Here is a 25,379-nt window from a genome sequence, read left to right on the forward strand (position 1 = left end):
ATGGTGTCTGTGAGGGTTTAAAGGGGCTAGATAAAGGGAGATGAATAACTCGTTTGGATCTCAAAGTAATCTAACGTAATTGAATAGATTAAACTTAAACACTGTAGCTGGGACTGTAAGAAGAAATACTCCCAGCGCTAACGGGTACTTCAGCTGCCCTATGCCCTACACAGTTGTTTGGGGACTTTCTAATAATTTAGGTTTTTTCTTTTGTTGTGCAGACTCAGCTAAGTCGTCTTCATGGCAGTGCCACAGCTTGACACCATCGGAATCAGGCCACAAGCACATCGCTGATTTCAGCCAAATCCCCAGAAACGTTTAAATTGTCTCTCACTAAAAACAAGCTCCACACGTGCCCCGGAGGGGTCCGGCACTGCTGAAATCCACAGCAGCAGCCAAGACTTGTCCTGCGGAGCGGTGAGAACATCACACTTATTATCTCATCCACCAGCTGGACTTGGCTAATTTTAGGCAGAAGGGATGGGAAGGCAGAACAAGCAGCCACGGGAGTCACAGGGGGAGCATGCAGCCTGCCCTCCACCCCGCCAAGGTTTTCTGAGGTCCAGTCCTGTGCGAGCACAGAGTCCAGGCCAGCTTCAGCTCGCTCAGAAATGCCCTCACCCCGTACCTGCTGTGGGGCTGGCGCAGAACGCTTCACTCACGCTGCGGATCCCGCAGCACGCTTATTTACTGGCACACATCCCCCAGGAGCTGCGGGTGGGCAGTGTGACCTCGTTTTGCTGCTCGTGGTTTTGGATGCTCAGACGGACGCGCTCTTCATGACCAGAAACTTTGGAGCTGACCCCTCCGCCCCACCGAGCAGAAACCCTCGTGGCTGCAGAAGTATCAGAAATGCTCGGCAACAGCAGGCCTGCCTAATTGCACAATTAACATCCTTGGCGTGGGTGTAAACTAAAGCTTCCTATTAACCAATGAAGGCTTGGGCTCCCCCGTTAGGTCCCACTGAATGGGACTTTTGGATGCCGCACAAGCTAACAACTGAGCAGCCCAAGAGGGGGTGCCACAGCGGCTGCTATCCCCCCGCAGGGTCGGACATGCCCTGGCGATGCGCAGCTGCACACCTCCAACCCTTCCGAGCATCCTCACTCTGCTATTTAACCGGGTAATTTTCCTAGCCAGGGGTCCCGGTGAGGAGAGCTGCTGAACTGGAAGGGCGCGTTTCAGCCGCCCCCGCCACGCAGGCGCTTCTCGATGCGATCTGCGCCTCTACTCAGCGACAGCTTCCAGGCTCAGCAGAGCCAGGCAGAGCCAGCAGCGTGGCGGGGAGGCTCTGAGCACTGCCTGCAGCCCGGTGCGAGAGGCAGAGACCCAGACCAACAGTTTAAGGTCTTCTGAAGGGCCACAGCTTCAGCACGGAAGCCCAGGCATCGAGAAGGCTGAGCGGTACTTGTTTGAACCTGTCGTTTGATCTGAATTTCTCTGTGCCTTTGTGTTCCCACCTGAAAAATTAATATTAGCTCTCCCACTCAAGTTAAACAGCTCCTACTTGAAAGATAACCAAGGTGGCAGAAGCATGCCAGAGGGGAAAGGAGAGAGGGAAGGAGATGGTGGGGAATCCCTCAGCTCTGCAGTTCGCCTCTTGCACACCAGCTGCCAGCATGCAGATTTGCTGATCTCAGGTCATGTCCTGTAGCTGGTACTTCACTGGGACATCCTCTGCTCCTTCCTTGCACCACAGCTCCCTTCCTACAGGCACTGCTCAACCACGACAGACCTGCACAGCCAGCCAGCATGTTCTCACACACGCCTATATTGTGCATCCATAACTTGCACACGATGAATGTAACGGGTGGAGGTCACCAGCAAGCAGATTAACTGAAATTAAAAATCCCTTATGCCAGAACTCTTCTAGTTCATTCATAGTTTGTGCTATGACCCCCAAGCAGACCGGATTTGTCAGCAGTAGCTCCCAAGGACTTTGCTTTCTACCTGTTGCCAAACAGGTAAGCACACAAACACCCACCTGCTGTACCTTTAGGAGGTGACGCTCCAGGAACTGCCTCGTGGTGGGACTGCAGAGCGGTGGGCTCCGGGTTGCCCTCAGCAGGCCCCAAGGACGATGGTCCAACCTCCAGCTCCTCCGTAATGGATTCCAGTGTTTTTAAGGCTCCAGTCTTGGACTTTTCCCCATCACAAAAACTTCCCTGGTTCTCCTCCCCTCCCTGCAAGTCCTGTGCTGCAACGCACTCTGGGTTCAGCACAGAGCTCGCTTCACTTCCATGGCCTTGATTTTCTACCCATCTTTGCTGTTCCTCATGCCTCTCTCCGCACAGGAGGGTTTTGCATTGACTTGAGCTTTCTGCTTGTGCGTCAAGACCCACCGAAGGGTCACTGGTATCCAACTGCCCGGCCACCTCCTCACTCTCTGCTGACAGAGCAGCTGGGAGTAGCACGGCTTCTTCACCTTTCTTGTGCTGACAAGCAGAGACCTCTTGCTCTTTTCCATCTGCCAGGAGCCCACCCGCAGGAGCTCTGACAGTGCCGTAGCTGTGGCTGGTCATATTATCATTTACAGCCAGCGTTTGTTCAATCTCTTTGACTTCCTCAGAGCCTTCTCTTCTTCCCAGCTCTTCTTCATCTGCTTCTCCTTGGTTCATCTGTTCTGGAGGATTTAACGGAGAACTCGTATTCTCTTCCTGATCACCGCAGCAAGCATCTATCACGCTCCCTGAAGGAGAGCCTCTCCCCACACCTAAATCCGCATCCTCAGGCACAAGAGGCAATGCAGCGGCCTGGACCGGTGCGATGCCTTCACCAACACCCTGGCAAGAAACCCCAGGATCTTCCTTCAGCGTGCAGCATGGTCCCAAAGGCCCCGGGCCAGACACAGGAGAGGAATCCATCTGTGCCGCCTCACTTTGACACTCTGCCAGTGGTTCTCCATGTCCCTTCTGAATGCCCTCTTCAGCAGCAGCATCTAGCTTTGTTTCTGGGCTCTGCTCCAATACATCAACACCAGAATTTCTGCTAGGACCATCGCCTTCCACTTGCATATTTCCAGTAGAACCAGTCATCTGTGCTCTGCAGCTGGCACCATCTCCGGCACACACGTCACTGTAGCTGCACAGCGCGTACCGCCAGTCGATGGAGTGCTCGCTGCAGGTCTCCTGCTCTGCAGGGGAGGAATCTTCTGCACCACAGGCAGGAGATGCAGCCGCAGGAGAGCTGTTCCCCATGCTTCCAGGGCCACCCGACAGCAGCTGACCTTCTGGAGACAGTTCCTCATGGGCCATCATCCTGTCGCTTTCCACAGGAATTACATTTTTGAGAACTTCTGTAGAAGTCCTCAGAGCGTCCATCTGACAGCGCTCCTTTTGCATAAGTGCCGGCTGAATTAAGTTCTTGGAGTAGGTGCTGTCTTGAATGACAATAAACCTGTGCTTGCCTTTAGATGCATTCACTCGTGTCCTGGGCTGAGTCAGGTAACTTAAAGGCACTGACTGGGTTAAAGAGCCTGTCTGTGGCCCAAAGCAGGGCAGCGAAACTTCTGCAAGCTCAACGTACTCCCCTTCAATGTCACTTTTCAAGTCCTCTTCAGGCACAGCATTTGTACACACACCATTGACAAGAGTTTCACCTAACTGTGGAGCTGGGCTGCTAACCAGGTTGTCCCTATTCGGACTTAGTTCCTGTAGATACTGAGATTCTAGGTCTGGTGAGCTGCGCTCAGCATGGTCCATAGGGAGGCACAAAGCCGAAGGTTCCTCTGCTGTTTCTGGAGTGATGATATTATTTTCAATTACTTTTGGTTTGTTTATAAATTCAGGATTAACCACATTATCCCAGGGAACACGAAATATCTTATCGTCAGTGGTTAGTAAACAATTTTCCAGTGCTATACCCATCCGCTCTCCATTGATAGTGCTCAACCATTCCAGAGTGAAAATAGAGGTATAGGAGACTTCTGGAATCACAACTTCTTCTACATTATGCTTGTCCTTCGCCAGACATTTCAATACAATCCGTGGAGACTTCTTCAGATAGGGAACCACCTGCAGGTAGAAGTCACCAGGCTTCAGGATTCGCCAGTCAATGGAAGCCAGCTGGACTACGATCTTCTCGTGAATGCACAGGGGCCAGCCCTCGTGGCGAAACAGCAAGCCACAGTACTGAACCTAGGGGGAAAAGAGAAAGCGTTGTCAGCATCAGGAACAAATCTCAGCTCAGGCTTTTGGACAGGAGAGCTCACGCTTCTCTTGTACAGCCCTGCTACAGCAATAGCGTAGCTGAATTTAGGGTCTTTGGCGATTAGTGTACACAAGTTTTCTTTGGTGAGGTTTTCTTATAAAACAGAACCAAGAGAAGCTACCAAGACAAATCAGAAGCTGAATAAGGACCAACCACCTGCCAGCAGCACCAACCCTATTTTACAGTACAGAGAACCCCAAGGCAGAAAGGTCAGGAGTTCTCCCCTCCCGGTGCTCCAGCCCACAAAACCCCTTCTTTACCTCATTTCTGCCTCATTAAGAACTGGATATACTGAGAAAGTGAAGAATCAGACCACAGAGCACCCCTAACCACGTGCTGTTAGCGAAAGGCAGGCTGACAGCAGCGAATTCAAAAACCAACGTCCTCAACTGAAAGCCATCCGCAGCCTTCCCACAGCAGGTGGACGAACAGCCTGCACCGCTCCCAGTGCATCCACAGCGAGCTCCAGGTGGCACTGGGTATGCTGGAAACCAAGCTGCAATGCCCCTGGGCATGGAAAGAGACAGCTAAGAGAAAGCAGAAGAAAGGAAGCAGCAAATGAGGAAAGCAGACCGGGATGACGAGGAGGGCAGCTGGAATTGTGTCCAGTTTACCACCGGCAGCCTTCACGCGCAGATCAGTTCCCATACAAAGAGCAATTTCCCTCATCCTACCCGATAATCCTTGATGTGGTTATTTTGCAAAACTGAGCCGTGCAGCCCTGCACCTGCTGCTTCCCAGCGGGGTTGCTGACCCCAGGACTCAGCTGTGTTGTGTGTTCCTCCTACCCATCCACTTAACACACGTTTTGCACCTGCCCTCCTCGTCATCCAGGTTCATTGCTTCACATCAGCGATGTTCTTCACTTCTAAGAACTCCCGCCAGAAACTGAATCATCTTCAGATTTTAAAATCAATCACTATTTTGGTTCAGGTTAGCAATTCAATATTTTTGTTACCAAAGAGCTAAGAGGCAATCTCTGCAGCTGGCTGCTAGGCACATACCTGCCCGGTTACGTTTTCTAATTTATAGTCGTGTTTTGGATGTTTCTTGTTAGCATTTCCTCTACCTTTACATTTAGAAGTCCTGTTATAGGCATTCCATTAATTCCCTAGACCCACAACAGGTTGGCCAACGTCCCATTTACTCTTAAACAAGGGCCCAGTGCTATTACTCTTAAAGCTTCCTAGAAATCCTTCCTCGTTCCCAAGCAGAGCAGCAATCAGGGCAGCCTATGCCCCACCACATTTTTTTTTAAATTTTAAATAAAAGTAAGGTCTCTGAGCATCAAGCAAGACACACGTCAGACAATTCCCAACCGAGTAAAAGAACTGCAGTTTCATGGCTGAACTGACTTGACTCGATTATTTACAGCTTTATCACAACTTCAAAAAATAAAATTACTGCTTTGAACTTGATTCCATTGGGGTAAAGTAGGGCTTAAATCAAGCCATGACATAAGCAATCATTCATTTTCAGTTCCATGATTAATTTCATCCTTCTCTGACATGACAAGGTTTTAGAAAGGACTCCCCTGTGCGGGATGTGATCCTTAAATTAGAAAGCTGACACCTAGAAACCCATCCATGTTAGTATTGGCAGCACTGACTTCAGATATTTTATCTTGTTCTTCTTACAGGGTCACATGGAAGTCTTGACAAAGGAAGCTATTTATAAAAATGCTGTATTCCGCAGGCCAGACAGATTAAAGAAAAATTCTTTAATTCAAATAATTTGCCATACAGCAAAGAGGCCACAGAACTGGAAGGAACCTCCGGGATGGATCCTCACACACGTCAAAACAACAGGTAATGGCATCAATTTACTTCCTGTGTGCAGCCAGACGGGTTTCTTATCCCCACTGCACCTGCTCAACTCTTCAGATTTGGTAATTCCTCCTCCTCATCCCCGCAGCTTGTTCCCCTGATGAATTCTCATCACTTAAAATTATTAAGTAATGTCACATCACCTTAACACATCTCCCTTAATCATCTCTTAGGCCTGCCTGAAGCGCCTCCTTGGTGATGCCGTTTTAACACTTCTTTGTTCCACTTTTTAATTGTGTAAAGCCTTGCAAAACGCCGGGTACAATGGCAGCAACACTTCCCAACTGGGCTAGAAGCACCTCGCTCCTTAAAGCTAAGCTCAAGCTCGTCCTCCCCTCGTGCCCCTTCAGTAACCCAGTCACCTGCTGGTTTTTCTTCCCAAATTGACGAACCCCAGATCACAACAGGAATTCTGTCTCTGGTTTTGTCGAGGCACGTGCCTGCCCTCTGACTCTCCCATTATACAAACTCCAGCACGGAGTTTCAGACCTCATCTTGTGTAACACATTTATCCTCCTCCTCCTGTTATTGCTCATTTCTCCCAGCCTCGTTTCATCACAAATTTGTCATCTCCATACTCTTACTTTTTATGCCAAGGTCATGGATGAGCCGTAATACGCGTCTCATGACTCCTGCCTCCAACTCAGCTTTCACTGCAGTACATGCATCCTTCCTTTCACCAGCTTGCTGCCCATCTTGCAATGCTTGCACAAGCCTCCATCCCTTTGACACAGTAATTAATTTTCCAGATGACTCCATAGTAAATCCTTTAAGGAAGAGATTAAACAACCAAACTTTTCTCTCTAGACAGCGGCTGTTTGATGGAAAAGGCTGGTCTTAACGCTACCTGCCATGGAACAAACCACATGAAAAAATGTTATCCGATTTCTAAAGGGTCATTTAATTCCTTCAAGTGCTCAGTGACTGCTGCTGTTGCATGCTCATCTTGTTCTCTGTGCTTTGTTACTAGCCCTGCCTTAACAGGTTCAATAAAAATCCCTGTTCTAAGCTTTATGTGCTAACTTCTTCCATATTCCAGGAGGGAGATCAGCCAGTCCTTTTTCTTCAACTTACTCCTATCTGGAACCATTTCAGTCATGGCAGCTTTTCCTCTGTTCTCTCAGTACAACCAACTGTCCTATTGTTGTACCCACGTACCGTGTTACTACAAAATAAAACCAAAATAAGACTTGGTTTAGTCTGGAGGATCGTCTTAATATTAGCTTTATATCCTAACCTTGAACACCAAGCAGATCTGCCTCCCTTTCTTTTCTCTATTAAATTGATTTTAATAAAAACCCTACAACTTAACATAGGTTGCCTACACTTCCCTCCAAATCAAGCAGAGGTGAGCTTTGCTACATCCTCATGCTTTCTGATCTCCCAGACAGGTATCTCCACCAGTCCCTTTCTTATACAGCATGGTTGAATTCTGCAAATCAAGACCTCCTCTAACACCACACAGTTTCCAGAAGTTATTGCTGGCTTCAGAAATTCTCAAGCAGTACATAATTCACTCACTTTTCCATCAAGCTCAAGACTCGCACAGCACCTCAGCCAACGAGCTTCTCTCTCCTACAGAAGTGCCAAGTGTTTTGTTCATCAAATTTTAAGCAAAAAAAATAATCTGCAGTTTTCCAGAAGAGACTACAGATTCGCACACTGCACCACATCAACCCTTCTGCCATCAGAATGTTTCCTACCGGGTACGTTAATGCCATCTGGGGAGGGGAAGCAGACAAAAAAAAGATCAGTTCTCAAACTATTACAAATAGTTTATACACGTGAAAAGCAAGAGGTTCATTGGCAGCATGAACATAAAGCTGAATCCCATCTGCACCTACCTGACACAAAGAGTTTCTGTTAAAACCTGGATGCAGAGTAACCTATTTGGGAGCCGTTTGCCCATTAAGAAATGTGGCAACCCCACTGCTAAGATGACCCGCATGCCTGCTGACAAACAAGTGGAAGAAATCTCAGCAGTAAAATCACCAAACCCAAAACACGGAGCTCTCAGAACTTCCTGACAAACCTGCAAAGCTACCACCCAACCTGCAGCAAGAGCTAGATTAACACCCAAGCAGGAATGTAAGTCCTTCCACTGCCTAAACGTTTCAGAGGCTCAGAGCTTTAGAAGTGGCGCATCCTCATGCTCCTGCTCCAAAAAGCACCTTCAAAGAGATTACACAAAGAGGCTTATTTCAGTTGTTTTAACATTTCACTTTGAGGCTCAAGTACTTGCTCATCTCGTGTCCACTGCCAGAGCCAACCCAGGCTGGGCAGAGGAGCGCCAGCGCCTGACTCTGTGCTGCCTTTTAGAAAAAGGAAAAAACAAAAAAAAAAGGATGCTGCTTTTTAGGAAATAACTGGTCACCAATGACAAAGATGTTGCAAAGGTCCTTTTAGCCCAGGATGTCATCTGAAGGCCCATAACAAAACCTGGTTTCTAAGCAGGGACAGGCCCTTTGGCACTGCCCTGCACACCCTCACCTCCCCAGCCCCTGGGGTCACACACTGCTGGGTTTGTTATGCCCACCAGAAGCCCACGAAGACATCTAATATTTCACGAAGCCACTCACATTTTTGTCACTGAGGAAGAGATGCAGGTTTCTCAGTATTTCCTGCAGCAGCCATTCAGGCAGCAGTTATTTTTTTGCCCTTTAGTGTGCTGAGGCAAAGCTCACACGGGCACGCTGAATGAAAGCTAAGGAGGGAACACTGCTTTTGTTTACACTGGAAAAGGCAGAGAGAACTTTTAAAGAACAAGTAATAAGAAACGGCCCTGAGAGTTGAGACAGCAAGGGGTTTTGGGGAGAACAGGCCCGCAGGATGCAAGAAATAAGTTTCAGTAATAAAAACTCAAAGGGAAAGGGAAGTATAAAGGGAAATATGAAGGGCCCTGCTCTAAAGACACCACAAGGTACCTCAAGCTCTCCTCACTCTCCCTGCATCGCCAGCTCTGAAACACAAAATTGTCAGTTAGGGCCGGGGGGGGCTCACAGCCCCCCCGAGCCCTCACAGCCCACCACCCCGAGCCCTCACTAGCACCCCTCTGAGCCCTCACAGCTCACCCCAAGCCCTCACAGCACCCCCCGAGCCCTCACAGCCCCCCCGAGCCCTCACAGCCCCCCCGAGCCCTCACAGCCCCCCCGAGCCCTCACAGCACCCCCACAGCCCCCCCAAGCCCTCACCTCGCCTGCCCCGGGCCCCCTCAGGCCCCGCCGCCCTCACAGCCTCGCCTCAGCCCTCCCGCCCCAGGGCTTCCCGCCCCCGTCCCACCACCTCATGCCCATCAAGGCATCTCCGCGCTCCTATTGGCTGCCGCAGCCCTCAGCTCTCCTCCCATTGGCTGTTGGGCAGGCCGAGGCCCGCCCACCGCCACCACCACCACCACCACCCCAGCCCCGCATGGCCTCCCCCTGAGGGCGGCCATGGCCTGAGGCAGGCGAGGGCTCCAGCCCCAGCCCCAATGCTGGCCCCAGCCCTGCCACCAACCCCTCCATCCCCAAAAAACGGGGACGAAGGGGGCACAGCACCATTCTCCCTGCCCAGTGACCCTGTGAGGGAGGCAGGCAGGGGAAAGCCATGAACCGTCCTGCAGTAATCACTAGTCAACACAAACCCCAAACCTCCTGTTTCTCACAGGGAACGCCACAATGTGCGTCACGGCGTTAAAAACAGCAGCTGTGCAGACACCTTGGGAGGAATCCCTGTTCTAATGAACACAGTTCATTACCAAAATGTGCATACACACAGCCCGTGGGACGATCCAACCCCAGCTCCCATGCTTTGTTACCTGGATCCATCAAATGCTAGGGGTGTTCTCCTCAGCACTTCACCTCTTTCAGATAAATAAATGAGGATTTCAGCTCGTACTTACTTATTTTTCCTCCTCCCAAAAGTCCCCTGCCATGAGGAGGTCTATCAAAAACCTGGCCACATCTACCTTATACACACAAAGATAAAAAAAAGCTAGAACAAACCCTAGGCATAGGGTGGTGGTGTTCCCCCCGCCCTTTTCTTTTCTTTTTTAATCACGCAAGCTTTGAGCCAAGTTTGTGATGGAGGCATTTGACTCATCGTTTCTAACATTTAAGCCTCCCGACAGTAAAGCCCATTAATCTTGGGCTCGCTCTGGCAGTAAGCGTAACGTGACTCCTCGGGGCTACCGAGCCTTGCGACCGTTCCAGCAACCATTAAAGGGGAGCCAGGCTTCTGGGAAAAACACCGACTGGCAGCACTTCGCCCCACGCAGCCTCCTGCCAGCGTCCTCCTGCCAGCTTCATCCCCACGGCCAGGGAATGGCTGGGGTCAGAAGCCACCCGCTTCAGCCCTACGCAGCAAACGGGGAGGCTTAGGCTGTGCTAAGTCTCCCAAAAGCCTCCCATTTCGTGTTTCAGGTTACGGAAAGAAAGGGCAGCACTCCACATCTGAGCTCGGCAAGGTTAACTTTCAATAACAATTTCTCAACTCTTTCCGAATTGTCTGCCTTGCCCTCCTCCCGCCTAGGCTGCCGCACGCATGCAAGCACTTTTTTGCCAGGTTTTTTACAGTACTCAAGCAGAAAGAAGGCTCTGAAGAAGCCCTAGCAGGCCTTAGAGAGCGGGATATACTCACACAGGCATCCTGCTGAATGCACTGCAGGATGTGCTTGGCTGGGATCAGGAAGTCTATGAGGTAGCGCAGTCCATCCCCACGGTACGTCTTCTCCACCACATCAAAAACTTGGCACAGCACAGTGGCTGCGGTAGCCTCGAACGGAGGGTAGAGCGCCGATAACGTACTCTGAATGCAACCGTCCAGCGACTCCGAGTCCTGCCAAGAGAGGAAGCATTAAGTGGTGCCACGGCGCGGGACGCCCCGGCCAGCCCTACACCAGGAGCGCAGCCACCTCCCAGCAGCAGGAGCAGAGAGGATCAAAAGGAGCCAGCTGCCGTCCCTTCTGGTTTCTTTTGGCACCGGCGATTCCAGAAGGGAATTAAAAAAAAAATAAAAAATAAAAAATAAAACTCTCCCAAAAAGTGAGCGAAGCGCTCGCAGAGCGTTGCGCGCAGAGGCGAGATTTCCCTGCTTTTGCTTACGCAGCAAGTCCTTCTGGCTGGGCTGGGTGGGGCTGCTATTAAACCATTACCGCAGCACGTGAGTGCGTGCGAGCGAGCGCGAGCCTCATGGGGCGCGCGGATCGGCAGCCCCACGCTCCAGGCACCCGGGGCTGGAAGTGCCGCCGGCACTCAGGTGCGTTACAGCCCGGCATTATGGCCCTCCGCAGCCCAAGGAGAGATGCAGGGGCACCTCAGCGAGCTGTGATCTGAAGGCTGATGCCAGAGCGAAAGCTACTCACCTGTGTAATTCCTCCTTTTTTTAGAGTTACTCTCATGAAAGGCTCACTCCAGGAGCTTTCTGCAGCGAGAGATGCCTCGCAAGAGGATCTATGAGTTTGCCTTTAGGGCCCGAGTGGGCACATGGATGCCCCCTTCCTGCTCAGGGATCGGAGGCGACGGCTTCACGGCTCCCACCGTTGTTCTGGGGAGCCTGCCCGGCAGAGCCTGCCCGCAGTGTCAGAACCGATTCCAGTGCCAGAGGCCAAATTCTGCTCTGCTGCATGGGTGCAAGGCCAGAGAGCTTGCCAAAAAATCAAACAATCCGCACGCATCTGCGGAGAGGAGCGAGATCCCTCCCTGCCTCTCTGTTGTAGAGGAGACCCCTCTGGCTAACCTAAAGCCAGTGGGAGTGAGTTTTGTTACAAAACCAAATGAAAGTTTACTCAGGTGTCTGGCCAGATTCTCGTCTGATATAAATCCACCTCCTTTCACTAGAGACAACGCGAGCATTCGAGCCTCTGGCCCAGAAGCCTCCAGCCTCCTGTAGAACAGGAACAGCTGCATGGACATGCCTGAAAACATACCTCAGTCCCACAGCAAGATTTGGAGAGAAAGTTAAACAAAGCTCGTGCTGCCACCGGGGAACAGCGGGATGGATGGATCAGGAGGAAGGAAACCATTTCACTTCTTCCTCTCCAAGGGCTCCATCCCTCCAGGCACCGGCTTGAGAAACTGCACCAGCCTCAGAGCAAGGAAGCTGAAAGGAGCAGCAGCCACGGCAGAGAGGATGCTGCTCACAAAAACCTTCCCATTTTTCCCAGCTGCCCAGCTCAACGACCCTTAAATTCCTCGTTTAGAGGGCTGGGTGTTTTAGGCACCATATGAATTCGCTGCTTGGCTGTGAAGCCTTCCTGTAGGACAGCAGGCAGGACGGCACGGGAGAGACGAGGCCGTTCCGCAATCCCTCCCTGCCCCAAACTTGGCGAACGTGGGTGACAGCAAACCAGCTGCCTCGTGCAGCATCGCAGCTGGTAGGAGCTGAAAAAAATTTCCACCTGACCCTCTGCTGTACGCAGATGCAAAATCTCAGCCAAAACCAGCTGGGGGGGGGGAGGAAAGGTCTGTGCCGCCTTCTGCCCCATCCCTCTCGCAGAATTCTTTCAGATAATAATCCCCCCCCACACACAACGAATTTCGTTTGCTGTTGCAAATAAAACAAAGAAGGAAAAATATTTGCACATGAGTCAGTGCATTGCTCTCAGGTTCTCGCACCATTCCTGCTGCCTGAGCGAAGCCTGCACAGGACAATTATTAACATTGGCACCGAATCAAAAATCCTTTATAAGGTTAAAATAAACCAAGTCGCATATTAGCCCTTCCTTTGGTGAAATACAGGATAAGCACAGCCTGTAGCCACTGTAAAGAGGTTTTACGTCTCTCTAGCTGTGCCGTACCGTGAAGTCGTGGTCCCTGTGCAGGCTTTAAAGGGACAGAGAGGTGATGGAGAGGCGATGCAGGCTTCTGAGGCTGCCGAGGGAGCTGTGGGAACAACCTCGCTGGGGTGCACCTGCAGGGCCTGCGGCCACACACCCCAAGGAGCTGGGGTTTGGAGGCACGGGGAGCTCGGATGAACCCCCAGGAGAAGGGGACAGCATCCAGCACTGCAATAAATCTGAAGTCTGCAGCCCGGCTGACCCACGAGCTGCATCCCTCGTGTCACGCAGGGGATGCAACCACCCTGCGGGTGCACAGAGAAATTTCTGCAACCCAGAATAATGGGGCCAGGGTCCTGAGAGGAGGGGAGCTAGCTAAACCCAGCAAGGATCCACGGAGACGGCACTGCTGCCACGGCTTACTGCCACTCCTGCCCACGCCTGGAGAGCTGGCAAAGCCCAGGAGGGGCCCTCCTGGAGAACGCAGCCCCCCAGCAGCATTGCCACATCCTCCTCCTTGTGGGGAATGGGACACTTGCTCCTTTTCAGCCACCCGGCACAAACGCAAACAGGAGCGCTTTCCAAGCGAGCCAGAGAGCATCTGCCCAAGGAAAAAAAAAAAAAAAATGGGTCTCCGGACTCAAACGCTTCTTTGTAAATAGCACAGGAGCCCCATGAACTCCCGCACGCTGCCACCACACGCTCGCCACACCTCCCAAAAAGAGAAACAGGCTTTTAAAATAACTCCTCCATAAATCAAAGCGCTAAATAAAGCCCAGGTTAAGGTCACGTCCGGCCACAGCAGCTTTCACCGTGCCGCAGCTGGGAGCCGGCTGTCGGTGCAGGGCTGGCGGGCGGCGAGGGAGAGGAGAAGCCGGCGTGGTCCCACCTGGGAGGGCAGGGGGAGCCCAGGAGGGCTTCACGAGTGGCAAAGGGGTAGAAACGAGCAGGGTGGGACGGGTTTTTGATCCTCTCCACGGTGTAACAGGAGCCACGGGTGCTGCGAAGAGAACAGAGGGATGGAGATGGTCGTGGCAATCTCTGCTCGGCCCTACGTGCCCTGTTCCCCAGCTGGAGCCGCAGCGAGGAGCAGGAGGCAGGGCAGAGGGGAGGCAAGGAGGGCCTGGCAGCAGCCCCAGCACAGGACAAAGAAGCAGGCAGCAGGAAAAGGAGCCGGGGATCACTCACAGCCCTGCTCCGGGGACCCACCTACCTCCTCTAGGGCGAGCAGCCGCTGCAGCATGGGCGAGGAGCCTGCCAGGAGGCAAACAAGGAGCTCCTCAGCCCTTTCTGGGTGCACTCATCTAAATTTCTGCCTGCCTCCGTGGGCAGGCAGCGAGTTACACAGCTGCTCGGATCATTGGGAAGCCTTGCCATGCTGCATTTCCTTCCGACTCAAGTTACTCCTCTTTGGGACCTGCCGCTCAGCGGTTACGGCTGGATGCTGGAGACCCCCCTGCAGGTTTGGAGAAGGAGGCAGCCTGCCCGGGGAGCGGAGAGAAAATCCCCAAGGCTACACCCCAGGCACATGCCTGGGACCTCAGCCCAGCGCGGGGAAGGGCTGCAGCGCTCCCTGCGATGCACTCGACCACCGTGGCTGGAAGGAAGCATCACGCTCAAGCACAGCTGTCTGCAAAACGCCGAGTCTTGGTCAAGGACAACAGGAAGAAGAGGCACAAATCTTCCTCGCTGACAGCCCAGATGCTGTCTGAAGGCTCCGAAAAGCTAGCAGCAGGGTGAGGCCACGCTGCTTGCCGAGCCCAAGGCTTCGGGCAGGCGACGCTCCCTTCTAGCAGGCAGGACCAGCCCATGCAATGTGCTGAGGGCTCAACTCACAGCAGGAATTTAGCCCAAGGACAGGACATGCAGCTCTGCCCTGAGAAACACCTCCTAACGCCCCACCTGAGCAGCCCAAGAGGGAATTAAGCATCCCACCGTGCCGTGGATAAACCCAGCAGTGCCTGGCCTGGCAGGGCTAGGAGCAACCCGGGGAGGAAAACCCAGGTCCTAGGAAACCCAACAGCTCCTGCAAAGGTGCGGGGAGGAGATGTCCCAACCCTCCCAGACCCCAGAACTGGAAAGGAAAAGTGACAGAGAAAACTGGGAAGAGGCACAGCTCCGAGTGCTCGCAGGGCAGTGCCTGCCCGTGGCCCCCAGCCAGATTTTGGGGACTGGGGGAAAGGAGCACGGGGCAGGCGCTGAGCCCGTCCTGCCGCCAGCACGGGGCTGCCGTGCTGCGCCGCTTGGCTGGGGCTGCTCGGCTCTCAGCTGACGTGAGAAACCTCATTTCCAGTAAAAACAGACCTCTGGGCTTTCCGTGAACCCTTTCCACTTTCCGACACCGAGCCTGAAGCTAGGCTGCTTTTCCTTTGAAAAGAAAAAAGGAAAAAAAAAAAAAGGGAGAGAGAGAAAGAGAGACGTTTCTCTGATCAGAAAGGTCCCTGGCTAAAAGCTAGGGCTTGTTTTTCTGACAAAATTTGAGATTTCCCACTCTGTTCCTGCAGGGAGGAGAACCCTCCCATCCCCGTTTCCTGAGCCGCTCTAATCGCGGCGGCAATGAGTTCAAGAGAGAAAAATCTTCCCAGAACAAGTGCCAGCTCCCCCCTCGGCCGCTCGCTGCGAGGCTCGGGGAGGGGGAAGGCTGGGAGGAGGGCGCCTGGCCCCGGCACCCCGCCTGCCTTGGGACGTTTTGGCTAAAATAACGCGCAATTTGGTCAACCCTGCGGCTCCAGAGGTGGGCACGCACACCGCCGCCCTGTGAGATAACCACGGGCGGCTCTACCTGCTCTTTGGGCTATTTTTTTAGGGATTTTTTTCGGGGAGAAAAAGCGCAGCACCCGGGAGGAACACTTGTGGCCTCACCCAGGCCGGCCTCGCTCGCACGCTGTGCCTCCAGCAGCCCCGGCAGCCTCGCAGGGAGTGGTGCGAGGAATCGTTTCCAGATGCCTCCCCCCGTTCCCCGGCCCTTCTCGCGGCAGCCAAAGCAGCTCCTACTGGGCAGCGCGCGGGATTATCATTCCAGGCGCTGCAGGAAAACAAGCGCTTGGAAGCGATTAACTCATGATCTCTCGTTTAATTAAACAAAAGGGGAAAAATGATGTATTTGCTTTTCAGCTCTGAGGCCCTGCTTCTGCGCATGCTGGAGGTCTGGGCGTGCTCAGCGCGTGAAAAGGCAGGGCCAGAGCCGGGCCAAAGCCCTCCAAGCCCAGGGCTGGTTGGTTTGCACCCAGGGGGACATCCCAGGTTGCTGTGAAAGCACAGCACAACCTCCTGCAAGCCTCAGGCTTTGGATGTGACTCGTGTCCCCAAGGGGACTCGGACCCACGGAGACCCTTGCTGGCACGGCGAGGTTTCTGCTCTCCCAGCCATCTCCAGCCCTGCTCCCCGAAACAAAGAGCATCGCATGTGGTCAGGCAGCACCCGGCACCTCTTCCACCAGGGCTCTGCGCTCACGTTCCTCCTCTCTACCCTTCATTTTAGCTCTTTTAGGTTCTCTGGAGCAGGGCCTGTGTCTTTCTCGTCTGTCCTCGCAACACCCAACACATCAGGAGAGCTGCTGACAACTGCTGAACAGATTAGGGAGGCCAAAGCGGGGATGAAAGGCAGACCCACAACCCAAGAAAGTCCTCTTAAAAGCGGAGAGGAGCAGCACCGGGAAACAGAGATCAGCCTTTCCTTGCAGGGATGTTTCGCACCCTGAACTGAAGCTCGCAGCGAACGGAGCAACAGGCAGGTCTTATCCAGAGCCCCTGCTCCCAAAGGCCTGCTGCTTTCCATTAGCAATAGATCAGGGGGCAATAGAGGTGCTTGAAGAGCATCTGAAAGACCAGACTGAAGGCCTGTCCTCACACAGACGTGCTCCAGCTGAAGGAAGAGCCAGCAAGTGGGTGAGAAGGGCTGCGCAGACACCAGCGTCCTACAGCTGGGAACCAGCTTATTTTGGTTTAGTTTAATCAAGAGATTAAATCCTTAATCTGAAATAACTGTCTAAGCACAGATTTTTTTTTTTTCTAATATCATTGGCATAGCTAACCATGCAATTAATTACCAAAGCTGTAATCAGCACAATACGAAGCCTTGGGCGCTCCCCAAACACCCTTCCCAGCAACAGACTCACGCTGGAAGAGCGCAAGGGCTTGGTGGCCGTGGCTGTGCTTGTCCTCGAGGTCCCCAGGACATCGCTGGCTCCCCCAGCTCACGCAGCGAGCAGCACCACGTGCCTCGCTCCCTGCTCCTACCATGGACTCGGACACCAGGGCAGGATAAGGCTTGCTAAATCCTGTCGGATATCGCAGACCGAGCCAAGAATTTCCACTTCTCCATAAGGACAAAGGCGCATTACGACAGACTTACAACAGGCTCCCTTTTCTTGCTGGGCTCTTCATGCAAACGCTCTAAAAACCGTTCTCTGCGCCACCCAACAGAAGAAATTGCTTCAGCTCGTTCATCTGATCTTATTTGCTCTGCTCTCAGCTTCAGGGGTTGGCATCGAGTTGGCAAAATGACCTGAGCAGCAGTGTCCTTACCGTGTCCGACTCCTACCCGATATCTGTGTAGGCAGAAGGCAAGATTTGGTTATCCAGACACAAAGTCCACCAAGCAAGATCTCGGCCAAGCAGGTCAGCTCGCTTCGACACCTTTCAGGCAGGGGCACGAGACCAGAACCAACACCTCGCATTCAGCCACCCACATGGGAGCATCTCACGACAGATGGGCAGCCTCCTGCGCTCCGAGAGAAAACGATAATCCTTCAGCAGGACAGCTGACGAGTGCCAGAAACGCTCTTCCCAGGGTCTCCATTTAGGTTATTGCTTCTCTGCCAGCCTTGCAAATGCTCTGAGCGCGAGGCCGCAGCCAAATCCCATCATCCAGATCCCATCCCTCCCCTGCAAGGTGCACGAGCTCCTGGGACAGGCTCCCAAGGGCAGATTTTGCACCTCTTGCAACCTCCGTAACTGAGGGTGGATGCCCCCAAGAAAAGAACACGTTGTAGTTAAAAGCTCCCAGACCCAACGTGGGAGCTAGGTAACGCTCTACGGCCCCAGCATCCCCTAACAGATGAGCCACAGACCCTTCTGGCTTTAAGCAGCCTGCCTGACCATGTGCACGTGAAACGTGAGTCCTGCTGCACCGAGGGGGAAAGGAAAGCGCTCCAAAGCGCCGGAGCAGCGATTCCAGGAGGGGCTGGTTCTTTGTAGGAGAAAACAGTAAGCGTGCGAGGGCTTTTCCTTGGAGGAGTGAATCCCTGCACGTCCCCGATGTGGGGAAGCAGCTGGCAGACCAGACGCCAGCTCAGGTGCCCTCGGCTTTGAGGAAGGAGCAGCCAGAAGGACAGGAGGGCAGCGCAGGTGGCTGTGGCTGTGCCAGCTCTGCCCCGGGCACCGCAAGGAGCAGCAGTCCATGCCCTGCGTGGATAAAATTCCTCTGAGACTCTCAGAGCTGGCTGGGGAAAGGACACAGGCACTCAGTCGTGTGCTGAAGCCCTGCCTCCGAGCAGCCAAGCCCGGGTGAAAACATTTCCCCTATACTCAGCTAAAGCCCTAAATGAGCGCCTCCCGGAGAGCTAAGTACATCAGTCATAAATTCAGCGCACTGCTTTTACTAAACTCCTGAGTTAGAAAGGAGTAAACACAGGCCTTTTAAGCTACTCCCTTTATAGCTCCTTTTCTTTTTTTTTTTTTTTCCAAATAGAAAACAGTCTCACGTGTCCCATTATTTCCATACATATCAAAGGAGGGTGGAGATTTAACTAGAGATTTCTAAAAGACATCTTTGTGCACAGAAGGGATGTATGCCAAAACGTGGGTGGTTATAAGCCCAAACACAAAGGAGAATACATCCACAGGCATTTTTCCCCTTGATCCATTAACGGGTCTGCATACCAGCCTCCTGAGCGTATGAGAGGGACCTTGTTCAAAAGGTAAATGTATTCAGAAAGATGACAACAGACAGCAAATAATCCACATCCTTTAACCGCGTCTGAGGCTCGGGTTTTGTTGGGAGGTTCGACAGGGGGCCCCCGGGGAAGGAAGGGATCCTCCTGGAGGAGCCTGCGAAGGAAACCTTCAAACTCAGGCTCCTGCAAGTGCTGCCACACCTCGCACAGGCTGCGAAGCTCAAGGTGGACACCTAGCTCAGAGCTCCAGAACTCCGTCGGCTTTTCCTCCTTGTGCTTTCAAGCCGCCCGCAGCACCTCGCCCCGCTGGGGCTGCCCACAAGGTCCCACGGAGGTTTTCTCTGCCACACGTCCAGGAGGAGCACGTGCAGCAGTCCTCGGCTGCTCCCCGTTTCTCCTCGAGCCATTTGATTCCATCATGTCAGTGGCTGGCTGCCCCAGCAGCATCCTGGGCATCCCAACCCACGGTAAATTTGAGCAGGGGGAAGATTTTCAGATTCACCTTGGGATGCTTTGATCTCAAGGTTTCAGCTTGGCGTCCAGTGATGAAAAAAAAATTAAAAAAATCAAGTGGGATAAGCATGAAAGCTGCCAGGAGCACTCACCACAAGAACATCCCAATGTTTTGTTCCTTTCTTAAGTGAAACACGAAACTAGCCACCAGGGACGGGGCACTGCACGTGGCAGAGAGACCTGGGCAGGGCCGAACCTTCAGAGCCAAAATCCATTCATTCCCCTGAGCTGCAGGCCAGGTATCACACGTGGAGTGCAAGCACAGCCCAGAGCATCCCACCAGCACGAGCGGGGAGCTCACCCTCGCAGGCTGTCCTTGCTTTTTATTGCTTTTATCACTTCAGTCAGCAACACATCCCATCCTGGGCCTGCTTTTCCAAACTTGGCTCCATGGAGCTCTGTGCTCTAGTGTCTAGGGGCTGGCATCCCGGTTCACATGCTGGTGGCACCTCAAGGACTTCTTCCTCTTCAGCACCCTCTCTGTTGCTGAAGCAGCCACTGTTCCGTTGCCATTTCTCATCAATCCCATTTCCAGCAACGCTCTTTTCTTTAAACAATCACAGAGGAGATTTGCAGCGTAATGTAGTGGCGACAAAGGCAGCGCTATCCACACGCACGTGGCTCCTGAGCGCATCTCCCACGGGGCTGTTGGAAAGCCAGCACCTCCAGCACGCACAGCCTGCAGCTACCAAGCACCCCTGCCCTTGTGGCATCCTACAAACCACACGGGACAGCTCAGGCAGAAGCCCAGAGTGCTTCCCCACTGTGCTGCCCCACCGTGAGCCAGATAAACCTCCAGACTGCTCCTGCATCAAACGTGGCCATGGCCAGAGGCGGGTTGTTGCAGGATGCTGATTTCCAGGAATTGCTGATACTTGGTGCACGTTCCTCCCTGGAAACCCACAGCGTCTCACCATAAATGCTTGCTGGCCAGGGGCTTTGGAAAGAAGGTGGGCATCAGGCACAAGCTGTCACCCTGGAGAAGGTGCTTTCCAACCACTTCCATGTGCTCAGGATTACATCTCCGGGCTCTGTGCTCCAAAATCCTGCCCATTGCTTAGGCATAGAAATAAAGAAGATCCCCAATGCTTAAAGTTCTTTGTGATTCCCAACCTCATTTCCTTCCCACCCCAGGAAAAGACTTCACTGGATGATAAAAGAAAGGCTCTCTTCTGCTGAAACCCACCAGAAAAGTTCACGGGGCACAGCTGTGGGAGCCTCCCTGAACTCACGTGCCGGGCCCACAGTGCCCCCGCTGCCATCGAAGAGCAGCAGCAATCGTCCTGGGAAGGGTGGAAGAGCAGTTTCCAGGGAGGAAGCCGTCCCTCAGCCTGGGGACGTCACCGTGGTGCAGCCCCACATACCACGCACACAGAGCAGAACATCCCCGGTGTTGAAGCATGAGAGCGAGGAATCACCTGCCCCAGAGAGCTGGGCAGCCTGCAGCTGCACCACGCCGAGCCCCACGGCCACGGGGAAACCTCACGCAGGCCACCAGACCCAGCCATGTTCGCTCTGATCCAAATCTTTTGCCTGCAGGGTATGTTGATTCACCAGGAAAGGCGAGCTGAGCTGCACAGCTCGGAGCTGCAGCCGCATCTCAGCCGCCCACAGACATCACTTCTGGTCTGCTGGGACCTTGAGAACAGCCACCCGCCAGGGACCTGGGGTCTGCGGCGAGGCCAGCACCCGCAGCCAGGTCTGTTCTCTCCCCACGGGCAGCTTGGCCTCTCAGCACTGCTCCTTGCAGCTTCCAGGCCTGAAGGCAGCACCTGAGGGGCACAGGGTCCCCTCAGAGCCCTCCCTGATCCCCTGCAGGCCCTCCTCGGCACCCAGCCCGGCCATGGCACCGCTCCGGGCAGCTTCTGCCTCACCATGGAACAAGAGGCAGCACCGGGGATGAAGATCTTGAGGATCAAAGGCACCTCTACAGAAGCAGAGCTGCGAGGAAGAGCTCTGCTGGCTGGGGTGAGAAGTCAAAGCAAGATGCCTGCAGTGGGACAGGAGAGGACAGGAGGTACGGCGCCGACGCAGGCACACAAGGGTGCAGAGGAGAGGCAGGGTGACAACGGGAAGGGACAGAGCCACGAGCCGAGCACCTCATCTCAAAGAAAGCCGAGCTTCTCCAAGCCCAGAAGCCGGGCATTTGAGAGAGAGGAAATCCAACCAGGAGCCAGCCTGGCCCGTAGCAGGACCTCACCCGGACACCTCTGTGCATGGCACAGCCAGGCTCAGGACTGCCCTGCAGCTCCCCCTGGGGAGATGGGGTGCTCTGCTGCCCAGCCAGGCTCTCAGGGCTTCCTTCAACCCCCCAGCACCAACCCTGGGTGGAAGAAAAGCAGCTCTGCCCTTCCCCAGGCCCTGCGTGGAGGCAGTGTCCATGCAGGACACCCATTTCCAGCCCCCTGGCAGGGCTGGCAGGGGCCGGGGCAGGAGGAGAGCCCAGCAGCCAGCCTGTGCCTCCTGCTCTGTGACATCCCAGCAGGGCTGCAGCCCCAAGAAGCACACAACAGGAGCCCCGTGGCCCTGCAGCCACCCTTAGGAGCCGGCACCCAAGGGTGCTCCGTGCCATCTGAGTAACGGGAAGCACGCGAGCAGCTGCTTCCCATAGCGCCGGCTGCCCCGTCCAGCTCCATCCCACACCGCCCCGCTCGGGAGCCCTCCGCGGCGATTTCCTTACCATCTTCCCGGCCTCCTTTATCCCCCCCTCACTTCCAAAAGCGGCGTTTCTTCTCGTTTTCCTCCATGTGTGCCGCGACGGGGCGTCTCCTCTCCCCTCCGACGTGAACTACCGAAGCACTTGGAGTCCCGGACTGTAATCCAAGCCCTCGCCGCCCCCAGCGCGGCTCCAACTAATCTAACTCATGACACTACCGAGCAGGGGACCTCCAAGGTTTCTCTGACAGCCAACCCCAGGGCTCAGCGCTGGAGGGACATCACGCAGGGTGCCGAGCTCCCCAGCCCCTCAGGGACCTCAGGGACACGGGTAGAGCCAGCGGACGCTCGCGGGCTGCTCCTTACGGCATCGCCGTGTCCTTCGCCGCGCCCGGTGCCCGCTCAGCGAGGATGCTCCGTGGCAGGGAGATGCTTTCGCAGGTCTGAGAAGCTGCTGGAGGAGAACGAGCCCACCGCAGACATCCCAAGAAGGTCTCCAGCGTCGTGGGGAGGTTTCTCCCAGCAAAAACGCCCCCCTCTCTTCTCCTCTCCTCTCCGCTCGGCTTTGCTTTTTCTCCAAGTTCAGGGAAGTTTCTCCGCTCTGCGAGATCTCAGGGAAGCGCTACGGATTAGGCAGAAAAACGCTGAGGAATAGCAAAGAGCCCCGAGAAACGCTGTTTTTGTAACTTCTGGAAGGAAAACAAGAGAGGCAGTGACCGCTTCAGGCAGCGGCAACAAACTGCATTGGTATCAGGCGAGATGTGGAGACCTCGCCCCCTCCCAAAGGAGGAAGTAATTTAACATGGCAAGTTTCTCCACCCCTCCATTAATTGTTTAAGATGGCCAGGGGCCAGAAAACTGCCCGGGAGTGGGGAAGGTCACCGTGCAGGCAGGCAACAGCCTCCAGAAGTGACAACGGGAAAGGGCAGAACCGCCGAGGCAGGGAGAGAGGGAGGGAGGGAGAGGCAGGTGCCGCCGGGCACCGCGGGGTCTGGTGGCGTGCAGAGGGAGGTGACACCCAGGAGAAGCCCTGGGGATGAGGCCAGGGCCTGGCCGCAGGATTTGGGACCGTGTGGCCTCGGCAGGAACCAGCCTCCAAGCAGGAGGCCGCGATGCCGGCACCATCCCGGTGCCGGTCACACAAAGCCCATGCCAAGAGGAAGGGTGGCTCAGGCAGGACGTGAGGACGCACGGCAGGAGGGAAGACGTCCCCTGCGGGATCTAGACGTCCTCCTGGATGGGATGCGACTCTGACAGCAGATCCGAGCACAGCAGCTGCATCACTGTTTGCACTTTGCAGAAGAACCTTTCTTTCCCTGTCAAATTCACAGCACAAGGGCGAGGAACCTGGCACGCTTCCTTAGCAGAGCCTCCGAGCACAGATTTGCCTGCACAAGGCTGTGTTTGCAAAGCAGCTTTGCCCTTCATTTAATCCCCAAAACGCATCTCACAGCCCAAAGATGTGGCTACACCTTTGCAACATCCTCCTGCAGGTGCTGGCAGCCTCCCCAGGGGCTGTCCCTGCTCTGATAAGGGCAACACGGAGAGCGATGTGCCCCCGGTGCGCTCGTGGCACGCAGCTGGCTGACAAACCTCCTGCCAGCAGAGGTGCTGAGCTGTCTCTGCGGGAGTCCCAGCCCCTGCCGCAAAGTCAGAGGAGGCAGAAGAGCTCCACCACGCCTCTCAGGAGTTTTATGGAGATGTCCTTGCTGGTCCTTCACCTGCAGCATGACGGGCGGGATTCCCTTCAGGAGGCCAGGAGTGATCCAGGAGGCCAGAAAAAGGATGGCACCTTTGGGGGCTGGTGCAGGATTTTACAGCATCCCCATAAACACAGACGAGGAGGGCACCGTGTAAGGGTGTGCACACAGCCCCGGTATGGTTTCCATCACATTTTTCACCTGGTTTTTGAAGTGCAGCGGATGTCTCAGCCATAGATGTGACAACCAAAAGCTCTCCAAAAGCTCCCAAGCCAACACCGCACAGGGCACCACCAGAAATCCGCTGGCTGTAGGTGTCCTGTGCACAAACAGAGGGAAGGGGCTGTCTGATTTGAGTAAATCTCAAACCCAGCCTTGCTCCTCCTCCTCCTCCACCCTGCTCAGAGCTCAGGAGCATCTTCCCGAAGAGCTGAGCTCACCTCGCCCCGTCGCAGCCGGGGGCGGTGACGTGATTTCCTGTGCCATGGCACAGCGCTCCGGGGAACATCGCGGCGCTGTTTACTCATGGCTGGATCCTAATATAGATTTTATTTATTTATTATTTTTTTTTTAACTGCAAAGTGGCCTTTCCCTCGTCTGCTGCATTGTAGATCTGTTTCCTACACCAGCACATGGCAGACAGCTGCAGCCAGCACTCCAGTGGGTGTTGAACAGCCCCTCTCGGCTGCGGCTGACAACAATGCCGCGCTTGTTCCCGACACAGTCTCGCACTGTCTCCTCGCAGGAGCAGCTCCTCGCTCTTGCGCGAGCCCTGCGGTTTCCTCGGGTTGAGTTTTAATTGCTGAAGCCGGTGCAAAAGGCTGCTGTCAGCCGGGAAGGGGCAAGGAAGGGGCCACGGCGGATGAAAGCAGCCCACAAGGAGAGCTCCTGGCACCGGGGCGCGTGCCCACAGCGTTGGGTTTGCTGGCCAAGCCGAGTCAGGTCCTTTGCACGGACCGACGGGCAATTTTACCCCAGGGGGACCACTTTGGTAGCTCGCGTGGCAGCTGATGAGTTCTGCTCCCTGCTTCCCCTTTGCTGGGCCTTGGACGTGGAGCTGCAGAGCTCCTCAAGTGCCTGCTGAAGCAGCATCGTGGTCAAGAGCCTCGCGTGGGCTGGGAGAGCGCAGGCAGGGCCTCTGGCTTTGAGTCCCTGCTCGCAGAGCTCTGCTTCTTTTCGGTTGTGCAAGTCAGGGAAAGCTCAGTGCGTTTACCAAGAGGACTCAGCTGTGCTGGAAGAGACACAGGAGGGAGATGTTTTGGATGCCGGATAAGGCCATCTTCTGACCTAGGGGAAGTTGTGCAATAGGCACGCCAGCTAGACGATTTCCCTACAGCAGCGTGCAGCAAAACCCCACACACGCACCCCACGTTAGCTTAACCCGATCAGCAGTGTCCTCACACAGCACAGGGAACCTCCCGTGTCCGTGGGGGCTTCCAGGGGCAGGGAGAGCCCAGGAGCAGGCGGTGGCAGCGCAGAACCCAGGGATGACTCCAAATCCACTTCCAGGCATCTGCTCGTCGCTGCACCGGGGCTCTCCTAGCCATGCAGATGTCCCACGGATTAAGGCTTGCCCTCAAAGCATAGCTTCGTTACGTTATGATCCCACCAAGCTACCCACTGTGAGCCCCATCAGCCTGGAGGGATTTGGGAAGCCACCAAGAAGCAGCATCAGGCCCCACCTGGCCTTAAAAGCAGCGATGGGTGCTTGTTTGACACAGGTTTAACTAAAGGAAAAAAAAAAAATGGGGCTGCCAGCAGCCCTCTGCACCACCACTTCAGGAGAGAGCGACTCCTGTCCCCACTAGGAAGACAAGAGTGGGTGT

General features: G+C 54.4%; 1 protein-coding gene across 7 annotated transcripts in view; it reads right to left on the reverse strand.

The window, feature by feature from the left end:
* The window catches only part of PLEKHG4 (pleckstrin homology and RhoGEF domain containing G4), an 83,621-nt gene that overhangs the window by 55,539 nt on the left and 2,703 nt on the right, over positions 1-25,379 (reverse strand). For 4 of the 7 annotated variants that reach the window (XM_038185463.2, XM_038185459.2, XM_072043911.1 and 1 more), the window contains exons 2-3: positions 10,653-10,850; positions 1,985-4,136 (exon numbers count right to left, since the gene is read on the reverse strand). In XM_038185463.2, coding sequence (XP_038041391.2) covers positions 1,985-4,136; positions 10,653-10,850 — 2,350 coding nt within the window. Of the gene's footprint in view, positions 1-1,984; positions 4,137-10,652; positions 10,851-21,878; positions 22,649-25,379 lie in introns of those variants that run through there. The other 3 variants (XM_038185462.2, XM_072043912.1, XM_038185460.2) reach the window with 3 other exon arrangements.

This window comes from Anas platyrhynchos, chromosome 12 (assembly GCF_047663525.1).
Source record: "Anas platyrhynchos isolate ZD024472 breed Pekin duck chromosome 12, IASCAAS_PekinDuck_T2T, whole genome shotgun sequence".
NCBI classification, from domain to species: Eukaryota; Metazoa; Chordata; class Aves; order Anseriformes; family Anatidae; genus Anas; species Anas platyrhynchos.